Here is a 20,615-nt window from a genome sequence, read left to right on the forward strand (position 1 = left end):
TTCTTGGCTGATTCATAGGTCTGCTGGTTGGTTGGATTGTCGTGTCTGTTTTCCGAGCCCTTGTCCATGATGCCGGTCATCTCGACGTCGATGGCAACGTATCGAGACTTCGCGATTGAGAGCAGAATCTTCGGCAGCTGCCGCCAGAAGTTCTCTGACGAGACTTCCATGTTGGGCGCCGAGATGCTGTCGATTTCCTGGCTCCCAGTCGTCGATTAGTGGTTGGAAAGGAAAGGTAGAAGAAGAGCGGAAGGATGAATACGTTGGCGTAGAAGAAGAAGAGGAGGAATAAGGGAAGGTATGGGCGGCTCACATGGGGGGAAAAAAACAAAACCCATCAAGAGAAGATTGACTTAGGAAGGAGCTCCCCATGTCTGCAAGAAAATAGGGCAAGAGCACTTGATCACTTTGGCAGGGCAGGTCCTTCAGCGGAGTATTTGTCCGTATGTTCCTTCCTGGTTCGTTGATGAAGGTCGAATGGGAACCCTAACAAATGAGAGATACCCTACTAAAAAGGCCGAAGGTCGTTGAACTCTCGCATGGCCGTAGCAAGATGAAGATCTGAAAGGAATAAATGCCCTTCTCATTGAGGTTTTTGATTTGAGGTGCCAAACACGTAACGCCTGTAGCTGATATATCACCATCACATATACTTCATGTCTATTTCCATGTGTAAATGATACGTACATATTGTCAAGTTGAGAAATTATCTCCGCCTTAATGAGAAAAAGATCAAAAAGTTCAACTCCTATCCTTGCGAACAGCGAATCTATGAACACCCCGAGACTCTTACCAGCCTCAAGTGTAACGATGGAGGTTTTCTAACGGCGGTGGGATTCAAACCCACGCACCCGTGGCGCAAGGGGACGCTCCTCGTCAAAGCAGTGCCTCTCTGATCCCATTACGCCACAGACTATTGAAGAAATTCAAAAGAGTTTAGAAGAGGTGGGGTTGAGGCTTGTGGCTGGACGTGGGAGGTCAAGTCCACGAGAGGAAGGAAGGCGCGGGGTGAGGTTAAAGAGGGGGGAGCTTGAGAAACGCTGCTATGCGTTTGTCTTTGCGACCTCACCTCCAGAGATTACTGTTTATGGTTATACGACGTAATTGGACACGATATCAAATTGGTAGAAGCAACCTTGCATTGCGTAAGAAGGCATAATACGTGTCAAAACTGGAACTGTGAAGATGATATGCTTTCTTGCGCAATGCAAGGTTGCTTCTACCAATTTGAATTGTGTTTCTCTACATATCTACTTGAATTCCCGTGGCATCGATGGCTTTATGAGTAATGGTAACTCATGTGGGTATGTAAAGACCCAATGTTTCAGCAACTTGACAAACTATGTGATATCTCGAACGACATTCCATTATTGCTGGTAGATTTATCTACTCTTGATTAGCGGTAAGACCAGCATGTATAGAGAGAAAGGTCTCAATTCTCTCAAGTTAATGGAGGATGATATGGTATCTCGTAGGCAACAGGCCATGTTCGCATGCTTCCGAGGCAAAACCATCTCGAACTGACTACGGTTCTCTAGTTCAGGGAGCAGAATTACATGGAAATGCGCATCTAACGCCCCAGTCAAGCCCAACGCCGAAAGCACAACCCGACACAATCAAGCCCGGGCCAGGCAGACACAACATCCAGTGAAAGATTTGATTGTACAAGTTTATCTATGATACAACAGCGTTACACGTCCTCTGAACAGTTCCCCGACAACACTTTGTCTGCTCCCCCCATTTTCACCACTTGAGAGAGTTCAACTTGACACATGCCCGGCCGGCCAAACCAAATATGGAGCATACCTCTACCGGTCCACCATCATGCCCCGCACATTGTTGTAGTAACCCGGCTCCAGCACCTCGGCGAGCTCCTCCTTGGTCAGCCACTTGAACTCCTTGTACCCAAACTTGTTGGCCGTCAGGTCCGCCTGGCCCGCCATGATGCGGCCCTTGAGGAAGAAGGTCTTGCTGCCGCGCTCAAACAGCTCGCCGCGCCGGACCTGCGTCTTGGCCACGTGCACGGCGGCCGGGCCGCGGCCGACCATCCACGTGTTCATGTTGACGCCCGCCGTGTCGTCGAGAATTCTCTGCGCAGCCTGTTCCTGATGTCAGCATATATATCAAATATCGAAGCATGGGGAAGGGAAAGGGGGAGTAGGGTAGTGTAGGGAGTGATGGGACAAAACTCACCTCGTGGAGGTTCTCCTCCGTAGACAAGCCCGCCGCAGGAAACTCCCAGACATCCTTCTTGCGACCGGCCTTCCTGACGACGAGGTACAGCGTCCTCTCCATGGCGCGATCCAACCTCGTCTGGTCCCCTTTGATATCCGCCTCCGACACCCGCGGCGCCAACGCCTCGGGCGGCGCCCGATCCTCCTCGGGAATAATCTCCGCGTCGTCGCTCACGCGCATCACGGCGTCCTTGAGCAGCAGCTCCACCGCCTTGTCGTGCTTGCTCAGCCCGTCGCCGACGGCCAGCTCGTCGTCCCACGCCGTCGACGCTTTCCCGTTGTACACGCCCAGCTCCTTGGCGACGGTGCCCTTGCGGTCCTTGACCTTCATGTTCCAGTCAATCAGCGCCGGCGTGTCGGGCTTAAAGTAGACGGACGTGATAAAGGGCATCGTCAGACGCTCGTTGAGGCGCTTCTGGTAGAAGAAGTAGGACTGCTCAAAGTCCGCCAGGGGCCGCGTCAGGAGCGGCGCCCGCGTGAGGATCACGCCTGCTCGGATCGAGGGTGGCGGGATCGTAATGTCTGCCGCTGCGGCCTTGGAGTCGGTTGGTTTGCTGACTCTCGAAGAAGGAGGAGGAGGAGGGGGAGCGTCGGACGTGGTCGTGTTCGTTGCGGCGGCGGCAGCACCCGAGTACGCCCGCGAGGGAGCTGGAGCTCTAATCTGGACCCTCGCGCATTGTCTGCAGACTCTGGGGGTTGCTGTAGGGGGGGGGGAACTCAAAGTTAGCCAATGATCTCAGTGTTGATCTGAAACGTAAACATACATTGTATGCGCCCGAGGGCGGCGAATGCGCCTCTGCTGGAAGCTGTCATCGTGGAAATCGCTGGGTGTACGGGGTCTCCTCCTTGACACCTCAGTCGAGAATCTCCAGATGGGAATTGAACTTTTTTGCTGTTCAAGCTCAGCAGAGGTACGTACCGGATGGCCGGGGCGGCGCTTACCTAAGGTCAGACGCCCGACGAGGTGCACCGTGCACCGGTGCAGCACAAGCTAAATCTTGTGGTGCCTCATATTGTACCTGAAAAGCAAGGTCGATCTTGACAGGCGCCCGGGTCAACATCGCGCCTGACAAGCGCGGGTCCCAATCACGTAAGCAGGGGTAGCGGTGGGACCGCGCAGAGCCTTTATCAACCCGACGCCCTGCCGCCAACTCTTTCACTTCTACTTCTCTTTTCTCTTCACGGCACCATTTCCTTATCGTCGAGACCTGTTCCGCCTCCAGAACGTCCTGATCATTTATTACGGTGCCCAGAGTAAAAAGCAGTCTTTTTTCGCTAGCAGCACCTGCAATTATTCTTACTGGGTTCATGTTAGATAGTTACTGCAAACACATCAGCGCCCTTGACCGCTGTTTAAGAACGGCTGGCTTCTGCTGCCGCATCAGCAGAGTCCAGAGTGGACTCGCGCTATGTGGCAAGCAATGCGTCGCGATGATCGCACACGTGAATTTTCTGCTTTCCACGTTACTTGGTGCTGCTGACTCTACTGTCGCACTTATAGTCCGAGCGTGTTCACGCGCGCTGAGCTTCTCATTGAGAGTCGTAATGTGCATTCGTCGTGTCGTCGTCTATCTACCTACTACAGTACAGAAAGCCTCTCCGGCCTAATCTTGGATCTCGCCCTTGACGGAGCCTCTTCCCAAGAGATCCGAGCGATTCGAGCTACTACGAGACCCCCGCCCCTAAGATACACCTGTGCCTCTCATCCGCCCAATCCCAGAGACACGGGAAATTCAAAGTTGAAATTTTGCAAAAATAAGCCTCCTTTGTGGAATGGAGTGTTGGGGTATTAGACCGCTTGGTTCGCTGCCAAACACCAATAACGCCTAATGCCCGGTACCGTTCGTTCGTTTATGCTGCAGAATGCCGATCAGGCCTTGAGTTCCTCAATCGCACGAGCCACCTCTTTGGTAGCGATCTTTTCGCAAGTCTTTTTGGCATCATCGTCCAGCGTCTGTGGATCGCGAAGGCCCTCGTACAGCTTGCGAGAAACATCTCGGTTGATGTTTGCATATTGATCGGTGGTGAGCTCCTTTGCGCGCCAGTGCGGTTTGAGGGCAGCCCGGACGATGCCGCTGATTCTTTCCTTGGTCTCAAAGGGGATGGCAGATCGCGTAGGCGACGAGTCCTGCGACCGAGCAAAGGTCGGTCGCTGACGGTTCGGCCGCTGTGGGCGAGGCTGGCGAATTTCCGCGCCGTTCGATCGACTGTCAGAGTCACTACTGTCCCCAGCGTTTCGAGTCGGCGAATAGTTGGCCTTGGGGAACCGCGGTTCCACATAAGAGCTTAGAGATAGCGTTGGTGAGCTGGGCCGGGGATGAGGTGGCGGAGTGAGGGAAAGCGCCCGCGGTGAGTTTCGTGATGATGGTGAGGGGGATGTGACTGGTGAAGAGGGGTCAACACCAGAGTGAGTGCCGAAGTAGTTCCGCACAGTCTCGTCGTCGGAGGGTGCGCTCATCTCCACCTCCTTGAGCAGCGACGACAGGAAAGATGGTCCGGGTTCTGTGTTGACGGGATACTGGACGCGCTGCGTAGCGCCGTTCGTCTGAGGCCTCGACGCCAGAACACTCGTCGGCGCGGGTGACGAAGTTATCGTAGGTGCGGGGGCGAGTGCGGACACAGTGGCAGGGCCGGCGCCTGATGCGGTGCCAGATACAGATCCAGATCCCGACACCGAGGCCGAGGCAGAGCCCGATCCGGAGCCTTCTCCCTGTAAAGGCAATCGGCGTGTGCGAGGTCGCTTCAGCTTGCGCTCGGGTTCCTGAGCGGGTTCTTGAGGAGAAGCCGTGGTAGATCTCGACTTTCTCTTGCGGGGATTGGGAGCGCTCGTCTCAGCTTCGCGAGCCCTCTCGAGGGCGCCCCAAGCCTGCTGCTCCTCTCTCGTCTCGGGAGCCGGCGGAGGGGGTTGCATGACGGGTTCGACTGGGCCACCGTCAAGGCGATGACCGACGGTTGGGCGAATATTTCTTGCAAAGATGTCTCTGGCGCCTAGACGACTGGCGATACTCATGCGCTGCTCCCAGTCTTGATGTTCTTGAGTATCGCGAAAGTGTCCTCTCTGGGCCTGGGCGCGGCGAAAGCCCTGGAATAAATCTTCGTCTTCGTGGTTGTCAAGGTCGATGTCAGTAGCATCGTAAATGCGACTCGCAATCCGGTCCCAGGCACCCTGCCACTCGAGGGATCTTGCCTCGCGGCGTGCGTTTCTAGCTTGCAACTGGGTTCGCAACAGGCCTCTTTGAGCGGTAACGTTTCGTCGGTTTGCCGAGCGTGCAGATGGGTTCAAAGGCCGTGACTGGATCACTTCGACATCCGAAGCCTCACTAGGGCTGGATCGGCTGGCGTTGTTGTTCTCATCACACTCAAAGCAGTACCAGGACTCGGTCTGGGGGACACCAGACAGGCCGATGCAGTGTGTATGGTAGGCCGCATTGCAGCCATCGCAGAGGAGCAGCACCTCTTCATGATCCGACGACTCGCAAATGGGACAGGCAGGGCTCGGTTCCTCGCCCTCGCCCTCGGGGTTCTCCTGAAGCCATCTGTGGATATCAAATTCCTGCTCTTGCTTCTTGTCTTGTACAGCGTATGAATCGATAGGGGGGCCTGTTTGTGATCACCAGCGTTAGTTTCTTGTTGCTAAAACTGCTACTGCTGCTGCTGCTGCTGCGAGCGTCCGTTGCGAGGCGGGATGCTTTGATACGTACCGTTGAGCTCAGATGAGAGGCTGACCTCATTGAAGGGTGTACGGCAAATGGGGCAAGTATTGGAGTTCTTGGCCCAACTTCTGATGCACTGATCATGAACAACGTGATTGCAGCCAACGAGGGTAGCAATGTAATTTGACTCTGGTTCTTCCAGTATTTCGAGGTCTGAGTCGATGGCACGATATGTTGGTTGTGTTGTTGTGGTGGTTGTAGTGGCTGCTGTTGCTTTTGCAGCAGCTGGGCCCGCTCCGTTTCCAGCAGCAGCGTCCTGTTGATGTTGCTGGAACGAGGGGTGCTGCAGCGACTCCAGGCATATGATGCACTGATCCGGTTCAGTCATTGTGGCAACTGTGGTAGTATCGCTTGAGGTTTGATGAATTCATAAAAAAACGTCTTTGAGCAGGGCCAACGGATGGCTTTGAGATTGCAGGAATATGTACGTGGATCTTGTTGTTGTAGCCGTGATTGTGCCAACTTGTTTATGGGCTTTATTGCCTTGTTGTGTCGGTCGTGGGGTGGCAGGTGGTAGGTAGAGGGAAAAAAAAGAGAGGTGCCGAGTCGTTCAGTGTCTGGTGGTGGTAGTGGCAGGCCTGAGGTGGGAGTGCTGAGGCGACTGAACTGAACGGCTGTCGGGTCGCTATCAGTTGAGTGCACCAACGCACGACCAACTGGGCAGGTTGCTGAAGAGTGGGAAGGGTACCAAGGGGGGCAACTTTGGGGGTTGGAGGGGAAAATGGAAGGTGGCCCAGGTTTGGTAGGTGAGTTCGGTATGTCCTGCGTTTCTGGCGGGAGATGGACTGTCAGTCGGTTCGGGGGACGTTTCGCCGCTGCGCTAAGCAGGGAAACCAAGCAGCAAAAAAAAAAAAAAAGACGAGTAAGATATACGATGAAATAAAGTGGCCGGTGTGAGGTGGAGAGAAGAAGGGGGACTTCAAACTTTGGCTGGCAGTGCTTTCTGATGAGGCGAGGCAAGCAGGAAGAGTGAGAAGGGAGAGAAAAAGATCTGGTTTGGTCGCTTTTCTTTCAAAGTGCAGATGAGGTATGTTCGTGGGTGAGGTGTGCCCACTGGTGGACGGGGGCGGTATGGGAGTCTTGGGTGGTAAAGTGGTGGTGCTGGGCTGAGAGAGATTGGAGAACTGGACGGGAATTGTAAGAGGAAAGGTTTGGAGAGGCCAGGACCCCCAAGGCGGTTTTTTGCGAGCTTAGCGCACGCCTGCAGCTGGTCTCAGCTGGAGCCAATCAACGACCGGCTGATGCAGCGGTGCGCCACGCTCCTTGCACCTTGGTCCTTGGTCCTTTGCACCTTACACTTCGCGGGCTTCCCAGTCGACGGCCCACTGGGCTGGACTGTGGACAGGGACCTCATGGAACTGCATCCCATGCCTCCGCCAGCAACGGCAGCACCCTCACAGTCACACTCTGTCACTCACACACACCCGTGGACACAAACGTGCATCTAGACGCATGCTCGAGGCAGGTCGACGCACTGAGACGGACCGGACTAGCCCACTAGGGCCGCTGCAAGCCTGCAAGAGCACATACTCTCCATGGATCGATGCAGGAGCCGGAGGCAACATCTCACCTCACGGACATCCCACGCCGAGGAAACACACAAAGACCCTCGGGGGAAAAGGATGGTCCGTTGAGAGATGGTACTGCAGCAGCAACAACTCCTCCTACTCGGTAACAATTTCCATCTGGAAGTGTAGGCACGTAGGTACGTACGGGATTCCTACCTGCCTCTAGCGGGAAGAACAAAAGCAAAACGATTCGGTACGTACCTGGACTTGGCGGTAGAACTCAGACAACGGCTGGGAGCTTGCGTGGTTGCGTTACTTCGAATCTGCGTTTGCCGGGCCTTTCTCCTCACGATTCGACAGCTCCTCTCAATTGTCTATTGGCCAACCTTCCAATCAGGTAGCTACTGAATGACAAGAGTGCCAGAGTGCCAGAAACAACAGAGAGTAAAAGAGTTATGTGTCCAGGGGGGAGACGGTGGGAAGGGGGAAGGTGGTAAAATTGGGCGGCGAGTCAAACACTCAATGGGTTGGCTACTTGGCTCGTGCGACGTTATTTGGTGACTTTTTGGTCAGGTACCTCGATCCAGCTGAGCGTGGGTGTGATGGATCATGGAGAGAGTCTTAGGTCGGTTCGAATAGGTATGTAGGTACCTAAGTGGCGGATGGCGTTAAGAACTTGAGACGCCTTTGATGGAGGGCGAGGTGTAAGGGCGTCTACGTCAGGCCCTCCTGTCAGGTGTACTGCGTAAAGCGTACTTTGTGGTAGGTAGTCCCAAGTGTTCTTGATGTGAGTGTGAGGTGAGGCAAGGCAAGGCAAGGCAAGGCAAGGCAAGGCAAGGAAAGACAAGGAGGTAGTGTTCCGAGTTGTCGTGCAACGATCGCAACGTCAGCCCGAGTACCTAACAGGAGGTGGGAATCCAGAGACAACCGCGGGACAAGCAGAAGCAATAAGAACGTGCAACGGTGGGAAGCGGTCGAGGGCGGAAGAATGATGATAGCTGAAGAGGTAAAGTCGGGGCGCAGGGGCGTAAGTATTCGGCGCTGGAATGGGTCAGGTCGACAATGGGTGCTATCTCCGCTTCCAGAAATGGGTTGCACCCAACACGGATGACGGGAGTCGGGGGGGCAGCGGCAATGGCAGTGGCAGGCAAATGGGCAACTGCCCATTGGGAAGGGAAACTAAGGTACGGCGCTGTGTCCGTAAAGCCAGGTACACGTGAGACCTTCATGCCCCTCGTTTCTCGGAGGCCGACGAGATTGGTTCCATGGAGCCTGGCCTGCGTCAGGTTGCGACCCCAAGCCCAGAGTCCGGTCTCTTCCTTGGTGCTTGGTGTGCCCGAGCGACTTACTTTCCATTAAATCATTGATTGTTCGTTGACGGCCGCTCGTCCCGGCTGGATGTTACTTTGCCTTTTCCCACATTTAATTGCCAAAGGAGGGAACAAGACACGGGAAGGGCAGGAAAGCCAGTCGCAACGATCAGAGCCGGCCAATTTGCTGCGGATGTTTACGGCATTTTATACCCATGTGAGCCTGCTCTCGTTTACGGCGGCATTTCCGCGCAGCATAGGCTCACAGCCCGTCATCCTTCAGCCACCCAAAATGTACTGCTTACTTTGCGTAGTATTGCGGGCGTGGATACTCTTTGGCACTTTGAACTTTCGTGAGATCCTCGGCTCGCGGGCGGGCGTCTATGTATGTATTTAAATTGGGGGGTTTTTTTTTTGGTCAAGATGGCATACGCGCAGCGTTACCAAAAAGCAGGGTCGATGTGAGAAGCTCAACTCACCGACTTACATGGGACACGGAAACCCACTGTGCTTTTTGGTTAACTCGTCTTCACCGCGACAGCCGGGCTGCCTCATTGGCCCGCCGCCTGACCCCCAGCTGCATTCGCGCCTTGTAAGTCTAGAACACCGGGATGAGGCAAGTTGTGATTCGACGTGGCATCATTACCGTAACGACTGCCGCGCACTTGTTCGCTTTGCTTCGAGAATGGCATCCGTGGACGGTTCAACCCGCCTCCAAACATCGACATGACTACTGGACTGTGGGAACCTTGTTGGAACACGCACCCTTACCCAGGCACCCAAGCGGATCTCCTGCCTGGCCTAACCTAGAGATGACCCGGCCTCAACATGGACACCTTTACGGAGCAGTTCTCTATGCTGGATCACGGTTACGTAGACTGGCGAGGGTATTTGCCATGACGAATGGAGCAAATCTTTTTTTGTTTTGACGTTGGGTGGCCCGCTTTGACGCTTCAACCATGCGGCTGGATATGACGGGGTCGATGACTCTATCCATGCCAACTAACTCCACACGCCCTGCCAAATGCTTGTCCTCGCAACGCTCTTCACCACTTCACGATGTGACTTGCCTGAGCAGGTCGGTGGGCGTATCTCTGGGACGGACTTGGAGGGTCAAGTGGTCGGGAGGGGGACGTTTTGTTTGTACGTCAAGTTCTTTTCATTGCTGACCAAATGGTCCCTCTGGCAGCTGACCGAAGACCCGTTCCGTTATGGCCATCGTCAGGATGTAGGCACGATATCCGATTTTCCCAACACCGCCCGAAATACAAAGCAGAAACCATCCACCATTCGTAATCCCGTCCCTTAAACCTCAGCAATCTCTCTCAGACGACGGAGAGTGGAGCGCATGGCAGCAGCGGCGGGTGTGCTGTTGTACAGTGTTAGCCGTTCAGTTTCTAGTCCGACGTCTCGCGGTGTGTCAACATACGCGACAGTGTAGGCACCGCCAGCAACGGTCTTGTTGCAGCCTCTGCAGTTCCAGATGCCGGTGGAGTGGCGCTTGACGGTAGGCTTGCCGCAGAAGGTGCAGGTGTACTTGGCGTGCTGGGAGATTTCCATCTTCTTGACCTGCTTACGCAGGGAGGCACCGTAACGGGTACCGTACTTTCCGGTCACTCCGACCTTCTGTGAGGTTGTTAGAAATCTGTGTCTTCAATGTTCATGGTTCCTGGCCTATCCACGATCGCGTCAGAGAGAGCCGCCCAGCAGCAAGCAGCCCCGAGCTGGGAGTCGAGACGAGAGAGAGGTTCGAGTTTTGGTCGAAGTGTCGCTGTTGTTCGTCCAAGAATCGAGATTGCCAAATTGTCGACGTTTGCGTACAGCTTCTAGTGCATAAGCAAGTTGGATGGCTTTCGACATCAATTGTTGATAGCGTCTGCCTTCCCGGAGTCGTGAGATTTCGTCAAAGCTGGCGTCTATTGTCGTTCGCTCGTCTCGTATATGTGTCTCTCTCTCGTCATCGTCTCGCGTTGCGCTCGGGGCTATTGCGTAGGCGGCCTACATGTCCCTCCCTAACCCAACCACCAAACCGGGCCCGTGATGTATGCCATTGTCGCCAATGAGGGAAAATCGTGGGCCGGTTTCGACGCGGGGTAGGGAAGTCCAAGCAATGACGGGAAAGTCGATGAAGCCATTCGTCCTGGATGGGATAGTAGAGCATTACGAACCTTCGTGCGCTTGGCCATTTTGTCGAATTTTGGGGGGGAACGGGTTCGTTGACTTGAAGTGCGACGAGTGGTGTTGACGGTTCCTCCAAGGCGGTTGAAATTTCTAGAGGATGGTGTTGAATTTTGTCAGGGCTTGCCGACTCCGTTTGTGCGCTGGGAAAGCGAGCACGGACCACAGTTGACGCGAAAAAAAGAATGCGGCAGAACTCCGGCAGTGGGGTTTGCACCCGCCCTGACGCAACCCCCGGGTCCATTCTCACGAATCGCCAAATCTTGACCCTCATCACCCCACGTGATCCTACACCTGACTAACGGCTGCGGCTTACCTAATGATGGACTTGGCGCATTGTTCGAGAGGTTGCACTGAAGGGCCTCTTCAAACGCCAGGGGAGGAGGCCGGGAGATCGGCGTCACAGCTGTCCGCTCGGCCCTTCTAAGCCGTAAGTGGAAAGCACAGCGCCCGGGTGGTTGTCACGAAGACGCTAGACCGCCGAGGCAGCGCGGACCAGATGCCTTGAACAGTTGATATCGCCGTTTGCTACATCACAAAGTTTGCGCTCTCGACGGCCGCAGCGTGGAATGTGTCACCTCAATGGACAGCGAAACGGACACATTTTCGACGGATCATCGTGCATCTGTGAAAGGGGCCGGACATTGGTGCCACTTTTCGTGGCGTGCTGGGATATGTAAAGATGGCCAGCTGCCGCATGACTTTTGAGTGTAATCATTGATGTCTGAGACTCTCGCACCCTGACTCTTTTTTATTTTTTTTTCCTCTTCAATTCTGCAACTGCACTTGCTTCGCCTGTCTACCTTCAAGGCCAGACTTAGTGTTGACAGGAAACGTCGTGCAAGCGTCAGAGATGCCTTTCAAGCAACACGGCCGTCAGTACGACCTGATCGTTTTTGGTGCTACCGGTGTGTATAAGTCGAGGAGTGCAGTGATGATGCAACTCAACGTCCAACCGCTGACAACTGCAAAAAGGCTATACCGGTACATTCGTAGCAGAGCACATTACAACCCATCTGCCGACCAATTTGAAATGGGCAGTTGCAGGTCGATCGGAGACGAAGCTCCAAGGTCTTGTTGCCGAGTGCAAGAAGCAGAGCCCCGACAGATTGCAGCCTGGTACGTAGAAGGATTTTAGGTTATGCTGAGATCAGATGAGTGTCTGATCTTCACCAATGAAGTGGCTGTCTCGGCGTCTTCCATACTCAATTGTGCTTCGCAACGGATGAGTCTACCACGCGCTGGAGATGGCACGCCGAGAAACAGCCTGTATTGAAGAGGGGGAAGTGGTGACGAGGTGCTCGAGAGAGGGGCTGGACTTGTCATGCAGGCCTAACCAAATAAGTCATCACTCAGAAGTACTAACCAGTTTCATAGAAATCGAAATCTGCGGTCTCAACCACGAGGACCTTGAGGCGCTCGCCAAAAAGACTTATATTCTCATCACCACCGTCGGCCCGTATGCAAAGTATGGCGAGTTCGCCTTCCGAGCCTGCGCCGAGAACGGCACGCATTATCTCGATGTTACCGGCGAGACCCCTTGGACCGGCACAATGATTGGCAAATATGAAAGTGCGGCACAAGAAACAGGCGCCATGATGTTTCCCCAGATTGGAATCGAATCGGCCCCGCCAGACCTCGTCACCTGGTCGTTGGCCAAGCAGGTCCGCGAGAAGCTCTCGGCCAAGACGGGCGCCGTGACGGTCTCCATCCACAAGTTGGAGTAGGTTCTTTTTCATCTTGCCATTCCATTGATGATTGTTGGACTGGGGTGCTGGTGAAACATTGACAGAACGTTGCTCTAACGCCGAAATTTGTTTGTTAGTTCGGCTCCGTCTGGCGGTACCCTGGCGACGGTCCTCAACTTGTTTGAGTCATTCACGATTCAGCAAGTAAGAGACCAGCACAAACCATATGCTCTCTCGCCCGTTCCAAACAACAACAAGGTTCAGTCGCAGACGTCCCTGCTGACCAAGTTGGTGGGATTGCGAAACGTCCCCAGCCTGGGACTGATGACTACGTCCATTGCTGGGATGACGGATACGCCCATCATCCAAAGAACGTGGGGTCTCTTGGCATCAGTGCCTTCGCGCGAGAAACAGTTCTACGGGCCAAACTTTTCGTTCCACGAGTACATGAGAGCAAAGGGGTACCTCCAGGGGATGGCTATTCACTGGGGGCTGGCGTTCTTTGGCTTGCTGCTTGCGACTGCTGCGCCGTTCCGCAAGTTGGTGAAGAGATTTGTGTACGAACCTGGCCAGGGCCCGGACAAGGAGCTGTCAAAGAAGGACAAGATTGAGTATCGTGGCATTGCCAGCCCGGACAAGGAGTCCCCCACAGAGTTTCCCAAGGCTTACTGTCGTGCTTGGTACGATGGCAGCATGTATTACTGTGAGTTGAATTTGGGTTTCTCCAATTGGTCGAGAATGACGAAATGCTGACTGGACACACGCACAAATAGTGACGGCTGTTCTGTTGGCTCAAGCTGCGTCAACGCTGTTGGAGGAAGACGTCGACCTGCCCGGCGGTGTCTTTACTCCGTCGTGCTTGGGACAGCCGTTCATTGATCGGTTGCAGGGGGTTGGCTTCAACTTTGAAGAGAAGATCCTGGAGCATTGACGGGCCAGCGGAGCTGTTGGTTCTCAACAGTGTTGTGTTATTCACCGATGATGACTTAAGGAGGGTTTTCGCTTCGATGTAAACGGATTGTTCAAACGTATGCTGTAATTATCGAAACGTATACTCCCTACTTAAATTTGAAAGAACGGGTTCTTGTGCGTGACGATCGTTACCGCATAAACTATCTGCCCGCGAAACAAGCTGACAGTAGGATGCAACGTCAAATGTCGATGATAGCCGGGGGAGCTTACAACAGCTACCTAAGGTAAGCAAATGGGCCAGGGGTTTAGGGTTGCAACTTGATCCAATTGACAGCACTTGCAGCGTGATGCTACCAATTAGGTTGGCACTGGAGATGTATCCCATATGTTCCCAACTTCCCATTGTGGAGTTGTCGCCGGCGCGCTGGACCGACCTAAGCGGCCTGGAGAGCGCAACTGGGCGCATACCTACAAAAGTGAGGTACTCCGTACCTAAGGTAGGCACCTAAGGCACCGTAGGTACGGATAGTGCATTCCATTTGGCAGACGTCGGGTAATTAGCGCCCCGAAAGCAGCTTTCCCCGCAGAATCAGAGGAGCACGCAGCTCGAATGGCCAGGCCCAGGAGGCTCCCCAATTCGTGCAAAACTCAGGACGTCATCAGTCCATGTTGCATGAGGTGAGGTGCAAATCCAGCACTGGCCGGACCCAGCAAGCAAAGCACAGGGCAGTCTCGGTCGCTTTCCACATCATCCACACGCAGCAGTGACCTTTCTCCGGAACCCGTCCAGCCGTGGACAATAATCATCTACAACACCCTGTACTCAGTTGCGACATGCGATAACTCACGAACCAACGACATTCTCTTCCGCTGTTCAAGTCGAACCGAATCATAGTTTTTTCTTCGTTTCTTTTCTGCTTCCCTATCTGTGATACCCCCCCTGAGCTGTGAGAGAGGTAGAGGAAAAGAGTGAGAGAGCGAGAGAGCGAGAGAGCGAGAGAGAGCGCGCGCGGAGAGAGAAAGAGAAGAAGAAAGCTTTTCCCGAGGATGGATCAGACAACGACAACAACCGCATCGGCCTCGGCCACCGAGAACACGCCACTACTACCAACGACAGAACTCCGCCCCAAGTCATCGCGAACCGTCACGTTCAACCCGAACCCCGTATCCAAGACCATTGAGCCGGAGCCCAATTTTCAACGATCAAAATCAAGCCATGGCAACAGCCTGGCGACGAGCCCCGGGCAGAGCTCGGCCCTCTCCTCCATCAACAACAAGCTGCGCAGGAGAAACAGCCATGGCGCCGTACAGAGCCTGCCGCCGCAGATGGTGCCCAAGATCGGTCCCCAACGGAGTACCAAGAACGCGCAGAAGCTGAAGCTCCTGCCCAACCCCGAGCTCAACGAAGAAAGCCCCGACGAGGAGAGCGGGAGGGACGTGTACTCGCAGTACACCAGGATCAAGGACCCCACGGCGCGTAGGGATGCCGCCCGGCTGGGCAAGGCGGACCGCGACAGGCTGCCCAGGGTGACGGCGTACTGCACGGCGAACAAGTACCAGATGGAAGGGCTCATGCGCTTCCTCAAGGGCCGCGGCAAGTCGAGGGGCGCCAACCCCAAGCTCATTGACGAGTGCATCTACACGGCGTACGACTATAGCAAGACGGTCGAGAACAGGCACGATCGTAGAGTTGGCGCGCAGCCTGACCCGGTCCAGGCGTACGAGAGGCGGCACTCGACGGGCGACGTCTCGGACAACGGCTTTGCTCGGGACAACCTCATCGATCTTCAATCTGAGGGCCGGCACGACTCTGGCTTCGCCGACGGGTTCGAGGGCGCCAATAACGAGCACGCGATGGTCGAGACCAATCCGGACTTTGACACGCAAATCCACACCCCCGAGGTTTTCCTCTTTGACTACGGAGTTGTTGTGATATGGGGCATGACTCTGGCCCAAGAGCAGAGGTTCCTCAAGGAGCTTGCCAAGTTCGAGACGGAGAAGCTGTCGCCGGACGACGTCGAGACGGAGCACTTTAACTTTTACTACACAAAGGAGTATCAGGCCCGTATTTACAATGACTTCATCACTTTAAGGGACAAGAGGAACTACATGACCAAGCTGGCCATTTCCCATGCCCTAGCTCAGAGTGTCAAGGTAAGGGAATTATTGCCAAACGACGAGATTGCTTGGTGACTGACATTGTCCGGGATAGACATCGCTTTTCGAGGAACTGATTGCTTCAACCGTCGACACCTGTAAAGATATCCCCACGCAGATCGCGCTGACGGGCAAGATCGCCCTCAGCCGCACGCAAATCAACATGCAGATCGGCGAGCTCTTCATCCTCCGCATCAACATCCATCTCAACGGCTCCGTCCTCGACACGCCGGAGCTGTTCTGGGTCGAGCCGCAGCTGGAGCCGGTGTACCAGGCCGTCCGAACCTACCTCGAGATGGACCAGCGCGTCGGACTCCTGAACGAACGTCTGGACGTCATTGCAGACCTGCTGGCGGTCCTCAAAGACCAGCTCAGTCACGGACACGGAGAGAAACTGGAGTGGATTGGTAGGCCGACCCCCCCGCGCCCTTTTTTTCTTGCTTGCTGCGAGGTCTTTTTTGCTGACAGCGCTGCTCATAGTAATTGTACTCATTGCGGCTGAGATTGTCGTCGCAGCCATCAATATCGTGGTGGATTTGTATGCATCGGATTAGTAACATTTATGGGACGCATACAAAGTAGGAATTAGGATTCTCTTTTTTTGCACAGCGGGGTCTTCACAGGCGGAGGGAAAAGCTCAGCAATGGGGAAGGTAATTCACACAAAACAGGGCACACAGAACATCCATGAGCCCCGTCAAAGTGGTGCAATAGAGAATGAGCTTCACAGCGCAGATCACGTAGCTGGAGGGTGAGGATGTTATCCTAGTCAGCAGCAGCAACAAACCACTCCGTTTCCCAGGAGTCGATTATGGTGTCTCTCGTATTGTACAAATAAATAAGGAATGTTCTACCCGCAAAGTCCCTCCCCAACGCCATAATACCTGTTTACAAGGACGATGTGCTACGTGCTCGTCAATCGTCCGCCTTGTCGTCCTTGTCGTCGGCCGCGGGCGTGTCGTCTGCCTGCTCCTCGGTATCGTAGTTGGTCATCTCCACGTCCTCATCCTGTGACGCAGCTGGTGCGGGCTCTGGTGACTTGTCGCGCTCTTCCTCGTCCTCGTCCTTGGCCTCGGCGCTCTTGCTCTTGGCCGCAAATGCATCCTTTTCCTTTTGGTACTTGGCCATTTCCTCCTCAGAGCGGGTCTGGAATTCCTCCTTTTCGCCCTCGGGGAGATCCTTCCAACCGCGGGCGAGCTCCTCCTCGATGTTGGCATCGGCGTCGTCCTTGTTCTTCTCCTCGAGAGCGGGCCGCGTGTCGGCGCAGTACATCTCGAACGCGTTGCCGGGGCGCTTGGGTGGCTTCGCGACGCCGTTGGTGCGGGCCGACGCCTGGGTATCGGCGCCCTGGGTCGCGTCGCCGCCTTGAGTGTGGGAGAAGGTCTCGGAGCTGGGCGAGACGGTGGCGGCGGTCTGGCTGAGGGGCCTGGAGTTGGCCTTTGCGGCCGAGTCGATCTCGGCCAGGACGGAGGGCTTGCGGTGACCGCGTTTCGTACGCAGAGGCTTTTCTTGCGGCTGAGATGGTGTCAGCATCCTGCTTTGTCGTCGAGGTGGGCTTGGCGGAGGGCCTACAGTCGGGGGCGGGCTCGGGCTGCCGTCTGAATCCTCCACGTTGGCGCTCGTTCTCTTGGCCAGCTGTTCGAGCAGGAAGGCTCTCTCCATCCGCAGCTTCTCAATTTGTCGTCGAATCCGGGCTAGGCGGACTCGGGTCGCGTCGTTTTCCTCTTCGACCTCGCCGGTGCGCTGCTTGAGCTGGATGCATTTTCGCCGATAGGCCTCTTCGACGGAGGGAGGTAGGGAAGGCGGAATCGCTGAGAGGTCGATCGCGGGGGGGTTAGCTCGAATGATCTTTTTGGGAGGCATTGTGCGTGCGTGGGCTATCCGGCGATGTCCCAATCGTATCGAGTGTGAAGGGGTGGAAGAGAGAATTGGCTTTTTTTCCTCAAGGACAAGGTACGGGGGGAATGAGTTGCGACGAGATGGGGTTCGCGGCGGATGTCAAGCGGAGCTTTGCGAGGGTGGTAGGTTCATTGATTTTCCAAGGGAGTTTACAAACGTACCGGATTGCGGAGCCATTATTACGTATCTGCAAAGGTCAAGAGTGATGAGGGTAGTACAGGGCACGCCAAACGGACGAAGGAGATGTGCTGAGGCTCGATTGCGACGCGGATCTGCTAAAGATTGCAGAGTTGGAATTGGACAAAAGAGCGCGCGAGGGAATGGGCGATTGTCGTCAGAAACCAGCACGCAGCAAACACGCCAGCTGGGAAGTGCGAGGCTGGCAGCTGCTGCTGTCTCACACAGACAACAGGCACGCACCTGAACCTTGGGTGCTTGGAAGCAGGGGTTCCAGTGTTTCTTTCTCCGTCCAGACGGGGGGTGGCTCCAGCACCTGTTAAGCTGTGGCCCAAAGTTTAGAATGCACCAGATGCGCCGGATCGGAACAATGGCGCGCCTATAGCGTCGTGATTGGTCATTCCCCCTACCAGCCCACCAAGGCTGCAGCAATACGCTCCAGCACCACACACGCCTTGCACCCAGACTTTTTTTCGAAAGGCCTGCCGTAGAGGAGGAGCTCCCGCAACCACATCATCAACACACAGGGTATATTTTACACTGTTGTTTTTGAGCCTCACGACTGACACCGCCCCGATTTTCGAAGCGCATCAGGTCGGCGGCCCATCATGTCTCTCAACATTCCCAACGCACCGAACGCCAACCTGTTCAAGCAGGGGTACAACAAGTGAGTCCCCTTTTTGCAATCTGGAGCTCCCCTTCCCCTCCCCCGCCTTGGATGCCCGTCACCGACACTGACCCCTCGTAACCAGCTACGATTCCGAAGATGGAGCCGTCCTTCGCAACATCGACGCCTGCCGGGCCATCTCCTCGACCGTTCAGACGTCCCTTGGTCCCTACGGCCGCAACAAGATCGTCATCAACCACCTTCAGAAGATGATCCTCACCTCAGACGCCGCCACCATCCTCAGAGAACTTGATGTCGTCCACCCGGCAGCCAAGCTCCTGGTCATGGCCAGTCAACAGCAGGAGGCCGAGATGGGTGATGCCACCAACCTGGTCATCGTCCTCGCTGGCGAGCTGTTGAAGAAGGCCGAGGACCTGCTGCGTATGGGCTTGAAGACGTCAGATATCGTTACCGGTTACGAGCGTGCACAAAAGTTCGCTCTCGAGACGCTCGAGGAGCTTTCTGTCGACAAGGTGGAGGATATCCGCTCGCAAGAGGAGCTCAGCAAGGCTATCCGCACCGTCGTCGCCAGCAAGCAGAACGGCAGTGAGGACTTCTTGGCTGACCTTGTCGCCGAGGCCGTCCTGGCAGTGCTGCCCAAGAACCCCGTCGGATTCAACGTCGACAACATCAGAGTCGTCAAGATCATGGGTGGTGCTTTGGAGCAGAGTCGGGTAGTTAAGGGTATGGTCTTCCCCAAAGAGCCGGATGGATCGATCAAGAAGGCGCAGCGTGCCAAGGTCGGAGTCTTCTCCTGCCCCATCGATACCAGCCAGACCGAGACCAAGGGAACCGTTCTCCTCCACAACGCCAAGGAGATGATGGACTTCACCAAGGGCGAGGAATCGCACCTCGAGGCTGCCATCAAGGAGCTCCACGATGTTGGCATCAGAGTGGTCATTGCCGGCTCAACCGTCGGCGAGTTGGCCCTCCACTACCTTAACAGATTCGGCATCCTTGTCATCAAGATTCTCAGCAAGTTTGAGCTGCGAAGAATTTGCAGAGTGGTTGGCGCAACCCCCCTTGCCCGGTTAGGTGCGCCGATGCCCGACGAGATGGGTTCCATCGACGTCGTCGAGACCCTCGAGATTGGTGGAGACCGCGTGACCGTGTTCAGACAAGAGAACGAGGCCACAAGAACAGCGACTCTGGTCCTCAGAGGAGCTACCCAGAACCACCTGGACGACGTCGAGCGCGCTGTTGACGACGGCGTCAATGTCGTCAAGGCTATCACTAGAGACCCTCGTCTTGTGCCCGGCGCGGGAGCCACGGAGATCCAGCTCGTTGAGAGGCTGAACGCTCTCGGCGAGAAGACCCCTGGCTTGTCGCAATACGCCATTCGCAAGTACGGCGAGGCCTTTGAGGTCATTCCGAGAACGATTGCAGAGAGTGCCGGCTTGGATGCCACAGAGGTTCTCAGCAGGCTGTACGGCGCTCACCACAAGAAGGATGACTGGGCCACCGGTGTCGATGTCGAGGTAAGCGCAGTGGTTTCTTTTTTTCTCGAATGTCAACGCTAACTTTTCTAGAATGACGACGGCTCTGGCACCCTTGACGCCCGCGATGAGGGCATCTTGGACCTATTGGTCTCCAAGTCATGGGCAATCAAGCTCGCCACCGAGGCGGCCCGTACCGTCCTTTCCGTTGATCAGATTATTGTGGCTCGTCGGGCAGGTGGCCCCAAGCCTCCTGGCCCCAACCCTGTAAGTCCTATTTTGTGCATACATCGAATACAACGTGCTGACAATAAGTGCAGAACTGGGATGAGGACTAAATGGGTATATACGGCGGCTGGTAATGGAGTTCATGTCGGTTTTGATGATCATAGACCAACCCAAAAGTCACGTCGAGATATCCCGAATAGAGTCCTAAAGACAAGTGCAAGTGCGTGAGCACGCCCACAGTGATGCTTCCCAATGGGTCAGGTTAGAGCCCAGTGGACGTGACAACTGAGGTACAAGGCAAGAGAATAGTAAGTATGACGTATCGCTTGGTTCACGAAGATTAGGCACTCGCCATCATCCGGTCAAGGGTAGGGAATGACTGTACCAGACAGTCGCCACCTTAATACACCTGGACATCGGCCCATCGGCTCCTTCTTCCTGCAGACATTAACACCGAAGATTCGGCTCTTTGAGCAGTGCATAGATCAGAACGTTCAGGGCAGGGGTCC

General features: G+C 55.1%; 7 protein-coding genes across 7 annotated transcripts; 3 read left to right on the plus strand and 4 right to left on the minus strand.

Moving 5' to 3' along the window:
* Positions 1–1,808: 1,808 nt before the first annotated feature.
* N0V96_007677 (mitochondrial 54S ribosomal protein mL46) lies at positions 1,809–3,047 on the minus strand (the record flags this gene model as incomplete). Its single annotated transcript, XM_053194562.1, has 3 exons — positions 1,809–2,105; positions 2,194–2,933; positions 2,999–3,047. 3 exons carry the CDS (start codon positions 3,045–3,047, stop codon positions 1,809–1,811), a joined length of 1,086 nt encoding a protein of 361 aa, XP_053048058.1.
* Positions 3,048–4,104: 1,057 nt separating this feature from the next.
* Positions 4,105–6,275, minus strand: N0V96_007678 (uncharacterized protein; the record flags this gene model as incomplete). The annotated part of the gene is made up of 2 exons (XM_053194563.2): positions 4,105–5,834; positions 5,936–6,275. 2 exons carry the CDS (start codon positions 6,273–6,275, stop codon positions 4,105–4,107), a joined length of 2,070 nt encoding a protein of 689 aa, XP_053048059.1.
* A 3,795-nt stretch (positions 6,276–10,070) lies between these two features.
* Positions 10,071–10,951, minus strand: RPL43 (60S ribosomal protein L43; the record flags this gene model as incomplete). Its single annotated transcript, XM_065758099.1, has 2 exons — positions 10,071–10,391; positions 10,934–10,951. The coding sequence occupies 2 exons, from the start codon at positions 10,949–10,951 to the stop codon at positions 10,071–10,073; spliced, it is 339 nt and encodes a 112-aa protein (XP_065613241.1).
* Positions 10,952–11,796: 845 nt separating this feature from the next.
* On the plus strand, positions 11,797–13,562 carry N0V96_007680 (uncharacterized protein; the record flags this gene model as incomplete). The annotated part of the gene is made up of 5 exons (XM_065758100.1): positions 11,797–11,851; positions 11,919–12,062; positions 12,321–12,666; positions 12,769–13,334; positions 13,405–13,562. 5 exons carry the CDS (start codon positions 11,797–11,799, stop codon positions 13,560–13,562), a joined length of 1,269 nt encoding a protein of 422 aa, XP_065613242.1.
* A 1,028-nt stretch (positions 13,563–14,590) lies between these two features.
* RMD1 (sporulation protein rmd1) lies at positions 14,591–16,254 on the plus strand (the record flags this gene model as incomplete). The annotated part of the gene is made up of 3 exons (XM_053194566.1): positions 14,591–15,697; positions 15,756–16,107; positions 16,181–16,254. 3 exons carry the CDS (start codon positions 14,591–14,593, stop codon positions 16,252–16,254), a joined length of 1,533 nt encoding a protein of 510 aa, XP_053048062.1.
* A 360-nt stretch (positions 16,255–16,614) lies between these two features.
* On the minus strand, positions 16,615–17,562 carry N0V96_007682 (uncharacterized protein; the record flags this gene model as incomplete). The annotated part of the gene is made up of 1 exon (XM_053194567.1): positions 16,615–17,562. One exon carries the CDS (start codon positions 17,560–17,562, stop codon positions 16,615–16,617), a length of 948 nt encoding a protein of 315 aa, XP_053048063.1.
* An 821-nt stretch (positions 17,563–18,383) lies between these two features.
* Positions 18,384–20,216, plus strand: CCT8 (T-complex protein 1 subunit theta; the record flags this gene model as incomplete). The annotated part of the gene is made up of 4 exons (XM_053194568.2): positions 18,384–18,442; positions 18,528–19,920; positions 19,972–20,145; positions 20,199–20,216. 4 exons carry the CDS (start codon positions 18,384–18,386, stop codon positions 20,214–20,216), a joined length of 1,644 nt encoding a protein of 547 aa, XP_053048064.1.
* Between the last annotated feature and the right edge of the window lie 399 nt (positions 20,217–20,615).

The sequence above is a fragment of the Colletotrichum fioriniae genome (genome assembly GCF_027942845.1).
Source record: "Colletotrichum fioriniae strain IMI 355084 chromosome Unknown scaffold_9, whole genome shotgun sequence".
In the NCBI taxonomy this organism is placed as follows: Eukaryota; Fungi; Ascomycota; class Sordariomycetes; order Glomerellales; family Glomerellaceae; genus Colletotrichum; species Colletotrichum fioriniae.